The 9,776-nt window shown below is 37.0% G+C and overlaps 1 protein-coding gene across 1 annotated transcript in view; it reads left to right on the top strand.

Annotated features, from left to right (window-relative positions):
- LRBA (LPS responsive beige-like anchor protein) overlaps positions 1-9,776 on the top strand; it is a 368,564-nt gene that overhangs the window by 190,104 nt on the left and 168,684 nt on the right. The window contains 1 exon segment of the mRNA XM_010709547.3: positions 3,849-3,973. Within this exon segment, the coding sequence (XP_010707849.2) occupies positions 3,849-3,973 (125 nt within the window).

Genomic DNA, 9,776 nt, shown 5'->3' with positions numbered 1-9,776 from the left:
TTAATCTTTTACTAATATAAAAATCTGCTTGTTTGCTTCTTTGGTGTGCTAAAATCCATTCTTGATTAGCTGTTGGCCCAAAGACAGCCCCAAGACCTCTCAAACTGTTGCTTGTGTAGGTTTACTGCTTCTGTCCTTTTCCCCACCTTGCAGAATACTTTTTTTGTCCACGCTGGTATACTGACTGATTCTGCGGACATAAAAATAACAGAATATCTTGAAATATACAATGCATAAAACATTACAAGAAGTAATTCTTCAGCAGTGGCATCATCCTCTCGTTGCTCTGTGCTTGTACTGCTTAGATTCAATTTAAGCCTCCTTTAGGATATGAGGACCTCAAGGCTATTCTCAAGTCTAAAATACGTTTCTTATAATACCATAATAAAGCTAGCAGGCCAGTTGGTATGCTTTGTTTCCAATTGGGTTAATCTTTGAAAGTGGTAAAGAAAATAGATTTCCCTATCTTGTTCTTGGAATTAAGATATGTTGGCATGTAAACTTCTTCCCTTTGATGACAGTGAAGCATCCTTTTCCTTTACATTATATGCTTAAAATCCTATTATAAAGGTTACATTGATCACTGTGTATTTCATCTAATCTGTAGAACTTTAACTATTTACTTAGCTAAACGGGAGACGAGAAGAAAGTTTTATCTCAAATCTGAGCACACAGCTGGCAATTTGGAGAACTGTTTGAGAAGAAACCAATGTAATGGTATTTCTATTTGAATAAGACATTTAATATAAAAGTATTGCTTTTATTCATTCAATATTGTTTCTAAGGAGCCACCAATTACTGTGTATCATGTTAGTGAGGCCCCTGACAAATCCATGCAAATCATACGATTTATAATTCATAAATCCCCAGTCCCCCGAGGAGCGTTGCTCTTGCACTTACACTAATTGAGTACTTATGTTCATTGATCCAGTCCATATAGCACCTTTAGTCCATATGGCAGCCTTTACAGCAGGGCCAGAAGCTTCTGTTGTTAAATCAAACAACAAAAACCTCTTGGTTAACAGCACTAGACTGTTCTCAAAATCCAGTTACTTGGCCCTTTGCTTCATTGTGCTTCTATCTTTCAGCTAGCAAACTGTAGCCAAGTCAGAACAGTATTTACGTCTGTCTCCCCCTGGCTGTAGAGGTGTAAAGAGGGCATGTTACAGCATTCCTGTTTGGGGATGGGGCTGGAGCAGCCTTTTGGTCATAGCTGTGAGTGAGTTGTTCTGGTTTACTGGCTTACATTAGTACTAATGCACGTTTGTCCCAGTAGCTGCTCTTAGACATGGCTCATTTTTAAGAATTAGACAATAGGCTGTAGAGTTGGTTGTTGGTTTTTTGTTGTTGTTGTTTGTTTGTTTGTTTTGTTTTGTTTTTTTGGTTGGGTACTTGTCTGTGTGTAAAGAGAAAAATTTTTTGCCCTCGTCACACAGTGGTTGTCAATGGTTATAAATACCCAAATAAGCAGTTGAATAGTTGGTATGTTGTAAACTGTGAATAGTCATTGAACTGGTGAAGAACAAGGAATCCTACGTAAATTTTGTATGATGAATGGAAAGTAAAGGTATGGGACTAAAGATGTATTATGTTTCAGGATAGTAGTTTGATTACAGTCTCCTATTTTTCTAATAATTTTAACATAGTATTGTAACATAGTATAATTTAAATTATTATCCGGAAGGCTGACAACACTTAATTCTATCAAAACTGTAGAAAGATAGATGAATGACAAATTAATAATTTACCATCTTTGCATAATACTGTGGCACAGAATACCAGAAGGATTGATGGCAGAAGAGGTTAACAAATTTTAGCAGCTTCCATTAGCTTTTCATTGTCATATGTTTGTGGTGCTGACTGAAATAAGCTTTGTAGGAGATCTCAGTCTAGGGAACTAATTACTTGTGCCGATTGCCATACTGATGAATAGACCCTCATTGTATCATTCCCCTGAAGACGAGGAGCAGTCTGTGATTCACGACTGCATCCTGGCTGATATTTGATAATAATTTTAACAGATAAATGTAGGTAGGCAGAATGATGAAGTGCCTATCCATGCTCTCCGACTATCAAAGGCATGCACATAGCCAGCTGCGTTCTGCCTTTTTTCTATAATCGCTAAAGGAGCATTTTAAGTTATTAATCGAGCTTTGAATCGTCCTGTGTTTTATGCTGCTTTGTTTGGTTAATTATTCCAAAACCACTAGATTTTATAACCAAAGCACTCAAATTATAGCATGATTGTAACACACGAAGTGCAATTATAAGATGTTGAGATATTTGTTGCAAATACTTCAGCATTTTTCTGAAATTAGGAAATCAGGATGATGAAGAATACCACTGCTTTTTCCTTGATGTTAGAAAAAAGCACAAATTTAACAAAGCTGGATACAGGGATATACTTTATTTATTTATTTATTTATTTTTAAATAGGATAATTTTGTCAGCTTTTTAATCTAGGAATTGTTCAGAAGGAAGGCTGTGCAAATGGTTGTGGCTTTTGTTACTACGTGTGTTTGAAACTGGGTGTACGTTAAATAAAACTAATTTCTGCCGTTAGATCTCAAAACTAGGAATATAGATATCAGGTATTTTTAACATTGGGATCTGTAAATTAGTTATGGCTATTCATTTGTCAATGTTGACAGCTGTACTTTCTATTAGCTCCTGGACCAGGGATGGAATATATATGTACATTGCCAGTTATTGTTTTAGTACTACTTACGTTAACAAACAAAGCCAGTATTTTATAACTTGAGCATACAGGTTTTCAGGCTATAAACCTATCATGCCTATTCTGCGTGTCAGGCGTTTTTTGTTTGTTTATTTTGCTATTCCCGGAATCGTGGAGTTTTCTTGATATCTTTCCTAGGCTAAAATATTGTTTTACAGTGGCGTTCAGTCATGATCATCAAACAAGATAGTAACTGGCACTTATATATGACCATATTAAAAAGATCTACATATATTTGGAGCATACAATGGAATATGATGAATTTGAGATAACCTTTTCTAGATGTAATTTTTTAAAGGTATGCCTTCAATATAGCAATTATTACACATCATAACATGTAGTTTTTAATTAAATGTAAGAAAACAACTACATAAAGCAGAAATCCAATCTGATTTGCTTGGAAATAGATTGCTATTTCACTCTTCTGGAATGGTTTATTTAAAAACAGTAAATGGAAAAGAAATGCATTTTCTTGTGTTGTTCTAAGCCTCAGGGGCTAAATGTAATGAATATTTTAAGAGATTATTTTAATTAAATTCCTGCACATCTAAACAGAGTAATATTTTATTATCACATACATAACCATGTAACTGAGGTATTCATTAAAGTTAACACTTTCTGGACCAAGAATTCATGGTATGATTTACTGACCTTGTGCAAAAAGGCACAAATTAGGAAGAAAAATGAAGGGGGACAGACTTTGATTAATATAGGTAATGCTATACCATATTTATAATAGCCTTTTCCCTATTCTGGTTTATAAATGCAGTCACTGAGAAAGGTGCCCTGCTGAGGCTGAAATGAGGCTGAAATCGGAGCACATGCCACTAGAGTGTGGGGAAACTGATCACACTGTCAGCAATTCATTTCAAAATGATGTATTTAGTGCTCATTTCACCTTCCAAGAAAAAAGGGAAAGGAGTTCCTTAGACTGGAAGGTGATATTGTTATTTTCAAGGACATACCTAAGTAAAAGATTGCAGAAAGGGGGGAGGTTAAAAAAGAAGAAAAAAAAAAGGCAGCGCAAACAAGGAGAGCTTTATGCAGAAATTCAGTGCTACCATGCTGTTTGATAATTGCTAACATATGTGGCTCCTCTGTTTCATTGTAGTCGTCCTCGTGAGTTCTGGCGCCTTGACTACTGGGAAGATGACTTGCGGCGCCGGCGACGATTTGTGCGTAACCCCCTCGGATCGACACATCCTGAAGCGACACTAAAAGCAGCCGGAGAACACGGTCAGTGTAAAAACTGCTTCTCACCAATAGCAGCAGGTTACAGTACCTGGAGCGAAGGTTAGACCTTCCTTCCTAGAAGGTGCTATAAAATTGTCCCAGACTCCAAAAGGTTGGTCACCGCATTTCGGACATGCTCCATACACAGATGGCCTGACCGTTGCTTATTCTAAGCGATGCTGGTATTTGTTAAGCACCCATATTAGCTGAGAGATGGCTTGTTGTGCACGCTCTGCACAGTGATAACAAATACAGTTCTTACTAAGTACAACAAAAGGGTATGTCATTTTGCCATTAATTCTTGGACATGTTCTTGTGGTAAATTACCTGTTTATGACTTAGTAACTTCAAAAGATAATAGTCAGAGACTCACAGCAATTATTTCAGTTAGCCCTAGCATGTATCTGCCTATCCTTACAGATAGATGAAAACAAAAATAACACTTCTAGAGCTAAACTTTAGTCAGACCCTGTGTGTGTGTGTGTGTAAGTGTTTAAGATATGGAAGAAATAGTAAGAAATGCCAGAACATAAAGTATTGTTCAAGCAATAAATGGTACTGACAACTCCTACCTGGCGATTTTCAAAGTGGATCACATTTTTAGCAGTTTTTTTTTCCTCATTTTATTTTTGGGGATCACTCAGCTACATGCTGCTATCTGTTCTATAGGAGTGCATTTACAAAATGAATGCAGCACTTGCTTTCAGAACTCTAACAAACCACAAGATAAAAATCCACAGCTAGTGAACTTTGGGGTTTAGTCTGGAATGTTTGTCTATGTGATCTAATGGATTTTATAATTTATTATATTTAAAAATAATTTGATTACAATTAAAACAATACCCTTCCCCTTGAATGCACATCACTAATTAGAATCATTTAAATGTAGGTATTATTTTTCTTTTTTAGTCTGTGAATTACAGCATATGTATACATACATACACGTATTACACGTGGAGATATTCACTTCATGCTAATTTAAAATTATTAAGACTGTTGTATGGACATAGAAGAACATTGCTGTCATAAAGTTAGTTTCTATCAGGCATCTTAACCTCTTGCACTCAGCCTTAAAAAGCTATTTCTGGAAGAAAATGTCTACAATATGTCAGCTGATATAATGCCAAATGTGACATCAGTCCTTTAAAATAAATGACCATACAGAGAATAGTCAATAAAGTAGTCTAAAAGCAATGTTCATAGAGACCTACATCATTCTCTATAGAAAGAGGAACAAGATGTAGAATTAATTAGCCCACTTTTTGCTTTGGGGCTTGTTGTTGTTAATACTGTTTGTTGTTTCTGTGCCATGGACTTTAATGACACAAGATTTCTTTCTGTTTAATGCCACTGGATAAAGAACTACCTTTGAAGTATTCTCCTCATGTGTTCCTGTTTAATATTTATATTGTTTAACAAAACATTGAAAAATAACATTTATTTTTACTGCAAAATATTTACAGCTCCTACCTGTATTTGTGTAACTTAGTTTTTCATAGGAATGAAACATAAGTGCACACTATAGAATTAGTCATCTTTCACAGTGAAATGATATTTTCATTAATCCATGCCATTGTTTCAAGGGCTATTGCTCATACTTGGTTTGTAATTGACAGGAGTACAATTTTTGTCAATACAAAATAAAGCTGAATAGAGGTAGCCCTGTCTGATAAAGCATAGCTGATAGCTAACCATGGTAATTGAAATAGGGCTTATTTTTTTTGTCATTCCTTCTGTTCAGCATTTAACATCCATTACAGTGTTCAGTTATATTTAATTTCTTGGTGTTATTTTATTCTGAATTTAATTGCATAATACCCTAGTTGACTGTTGTCATTCGATTTATTTATGTATCAAGTGAATTTTCTGGTTTACCTTATTTATTTAATTTCTGAAAGCACAGCTAACGGCTCCTTGAGTGTAGGTAGGCATGCAGTGCTCCTGTTCTCGGACTCTCCACTGGCGAGGTATAAGATGACAAAAGTACAAACTGAAATTCAACTAGAAGCTACATATAATATACATAATGTATACAAATACAAAACTGCTTTTGCTGTTGATGGTGGTGTGGTGTGTGTCAGCCAAAGGATACAGTTGTCATAAGGGTCAGCCTAAACAATCACTTGATCTATTTGTTTCTGAAATGTGCTTATAATTTTCTAGTACTAACCAATTTCAGGTCAGAAAGTAGCATTGTTTTTGGATTTTCATAACCAGATTTTCTGATCCTGGTTCCAGGATGTGAATATCCTTAGAATTTGCAGTAGGGTTTTCCTTGATGTTTTATAATTACTTATCAATAATTTATCATTATCATTATAATTATTCTGTTTCAATTAATTTTACGTGTCTCTAAAGAAAAAGCATTTTAAAATGATGGATCAGAAGTTCCCTACTGCCTATTTAAGCTTTTCTAAAAAGAAAACAGAACAAAACTAAAACTAAAATTGAACATACAGGATCTTGCCTAAGGGAAAATAATGCATAAATAACGGAAAAGTATTGTTGCATGCTTGGTAGCATGGATTTTAGTACACTGGTAAGTACACATTAGCAATTGCTGGGTGTCTTGCAAATTGAATCAGGTGTATTCCTTGTCCCAGAGAGCTCACAGTCATGCAAAGATCACAATTTTCAACTGTGAAAAAGCTTCAGAAACAATCAGAAGCCTAGATATTGTTCAGTAAAACCTACAGAGAACAACAACAATCAGCTCTGTTGCAGCCTCATTGTGCATCGTAGTAGCAAGAACCAATCTTTTCCAGGGATTGATTTGATTTGAAGGAGAGCCTCTGGTGCAGAGGTGGCAGAATAAATACCTGAAGACTGATGTTCTCTGTTCAGACAATCAATACCAGCCCCATGACTATACTTCTGGCTACCTTCTAGTTAAAAACAAATTTTTTAATTCTGACAATTTAATTGCCATTCCCAAGTTCACATTAACTTGCCTGGGGGAAGGAAAGGCTTTAGGTAATTTTTCAAAGGAAAAAAAAATCTTTCCCAAATGGGTATTTATAAAAGTCAGTCTAGCAGCGTACCTGGGGGTAGCGGAAAGAGAGGTGAAGATGGTTTGGGATGGAAAGAGTTAACTCTTCTCTCTTTCTTCTTTCCACTTAATGTTCAGAAACAAAACCAAAATATTTATAAATTATACAATTTATAAAGTGTGAAAGTCAGAATTCTATTCCTGGGAGGTAACATCATGTGAAAATGAGTAATCGAAGCCTCTCCTAGCTGGAGCTTGACCCCTGCAGTACATGATTTTGCAGGATAATCTTTATCTGCTTGAAAACGTAGTATCTGGCTTCTTAACAGGTGATTTTGTCTCTTTATTTTAATTCATATTTCTTAAGAACTGGGCGGGGGTGAGGTGGGCTGGAGAGCAGTTGTGTTGCAGCTGGAGCCACCCTCAGAGCATTGTGACTGAAAGTGCAGAGCACTGATTGTGTACAGTATTGAACTTGACTGGTCAGTTGTCTTTGCCTTAGCTCAAGGGATGAAAAAGAAGTCTGAAAAATATTATTTTAACAATCTGATGGGAAAGTGCTTGCTTTTCTTAATTTTGTCTTAAAAATATAAAGACAAATAACTTAGGGGAGCTTCCAGGAGGCCTTTTTTTTTCTGATAAAACAAAGTGAGAAGAATTTTTTTAATGCATCTTTTCCTGATATATTTTCCAGATGTTCTGTAGGATGCTTCCTGATACTTTATTTTTTGTAACATCTTTTAACAATTGTGTTTCCTCTTTAAGTTGTAGACAGATAATTCAGAATAACCTGCCCTTCTGTGAATGTTGGGAGCTGAATGATTATTTTTACACCCAAGTGTTCCAGAAATAGAACTGGAACAAATCAAGCTCTGTGCAGATAGATTTGCAAAAAGCTCCTTGAGAGTGGGCCTTCCCAGTCTGTTTGGGAATGACTGTGTGGAAGTGCAGAAGTGAAATGTACCAAAGAAATGAGTGTGCCAGGTAAACACGCTGCCAGCACAACATAGACCGTACCTTTTGGTCTTGATCTTGAAAATGGGCAAGTGAATGAGTGCGGGTCTGCAGGGCTGGAGCCAGGAGGTGCGGTGATGCCAAGAAGGGGTGGGTCTGGCAGAAAGCAGCCTGCCCTAGCAGATGTCACGGCCCAGGTCCCAAACCCTGCTCAGACATCACCCCTGCACGTGTGGGAAGTGAATGTGTCGCATGATAACTAAACATGCCGCACGGTGGCATGCATCTCTAGTTGGTAAATACAGAAAGAACTGGACTGTGGCTTATGGAACCGCATTCGTCTGCAAAGCATAGGTGAATCGATGTGAATTGTATTCTATTCCATTTCTGCACAGGTACTCACGTGCCCCTGTGCCTGGGGGCTGTAGGCACAGTGCTTTGTTTAGCCCTGTGAAGAACAAGCAGACCTAAGCTCAGTGTGCTGCCTGGCAGCAGTCTTGAAAAAGGCAGTTCTGCAATGTGTGTGTGTGTGTGTGTGTGTGTGTGTGTGTGTTTGAATCATTGTAAGACAGTTTGGGAAAGAAATATCTGGTGAGGGAAGGTAAGGCAGGAGGTTTGTATTTATGTTGCTTGATCCTCTTTGGTTGGAAGCTGCCATACTGATTTTACTTTTTCTTAATGGTAGGATGACAGGACGTGTCACAAGTTGTGATGAGTTTAGAGATATTAACCTTAGAACTTTCAGTCTTAAGAGAGAATAGGTAGAAGGCAAGTTTGAAATAGCATCTTAGGGTGAAGGAGGCCAAAATGTGAATGGGTGTCTGAAATAACACATGTCCTTTGCCAGCATTAAAAGAAAAAAAAAAAAAAAGGAAAAGAAAGAAAAGCAAGCTGATTCTCCTCTATTTTATCCACGGAATGGTTTTGTTCTATTTTACTTTTTTGATCTTCAGCAGAAAGCTGCTGGGCTGTGGAGTGCCAGTGCATGTGGTGTGTGTTAGTACTCTGTCGGTAATTTTACTGCTGCTAACTTCAAATCCTCCAGGGGGAGTTAATTACAGGAAAACCCTTCTAACCATCAGCTGCATATTTCCATGACAAGAAGGGCTTCAGCTCACACTGAACAATTCCAGAATCGGAGTTATCATTATTTACATGGGTATGCTGTAGGAGAAAATAAAACTTGGGTTTGTATGATGCTGTTAGGGCTTTTTGAGAATTTACTTTTTACTTATTGCTTACATACAAGTAGCAGTGGTAGCCTGGGGAGAAATTGTCCTGCAGAAGTGGAAGCCTATTCTGTATGGCAAGATGAACCTCTTTTGTTTCTTACTCTCTATCTGTTTTTTTTCTTTTTTTTCTCTTTTTTTTCTTTTTTTGTAATGTCCACAGCAAGCACGGGGCGTTTGTTGGTACATTTTAGGGTTTTTTAAAATATATTTTTATTTTGTTATTTTTCACTTAATTGCAAAGTCTATTACTCGCAATTTATGTGCATATATGTAGTTAATTTAAGCTGTATAACTCGCCACTGGGGACTTGCCTCCTGCTGGAAGTGTTTGCACGGTAACATTTTGGTTTCAAACGAGCAGCACAACTCCCGTCCTGCGTGGCAGCGCTCCGAGGCAGCAGTGAGCAATGTGTTGCAGCGAGTTGCTCATGGTGCAGGGTTTTCACAGGCGCAGTGCCACGAGCATTCTCAATATATTTAAGAAATAGCATGCTCATTTTAAACTGTGGGGGGAGAGGGAAGGGAGAAAAAGTGTTGCTTTTTTGTTGTTGTTGTTTGTTTGTTTGTTTGTTTTTGCCTTTACCACAGTAAGTGCTAGCTTCTGTGTAGTGAGCTCTGGTGTCCTTTTTTTT

This window comes from Meleagris gallopavo, chromosome 4 (assembly GCF_000146605.3).
Source record: "Meleagris gallopavo isolate NT-WF06-2002-E0010 breed Aviagen turkey brand Nicholas breeding stock chromosome 4, Turkey_5.1, whole genome shotgun sequence".
NCBI lineage: Eukaryota > Metazoa > Chordata > Aves > Galliformes > Phasianidae > Meleagris > Meleagris gallopavo.
Note: the sequence above shows the minus strand (reverse complement) of the source record. Positions and strands in the feature narration are given on the sequence as shown.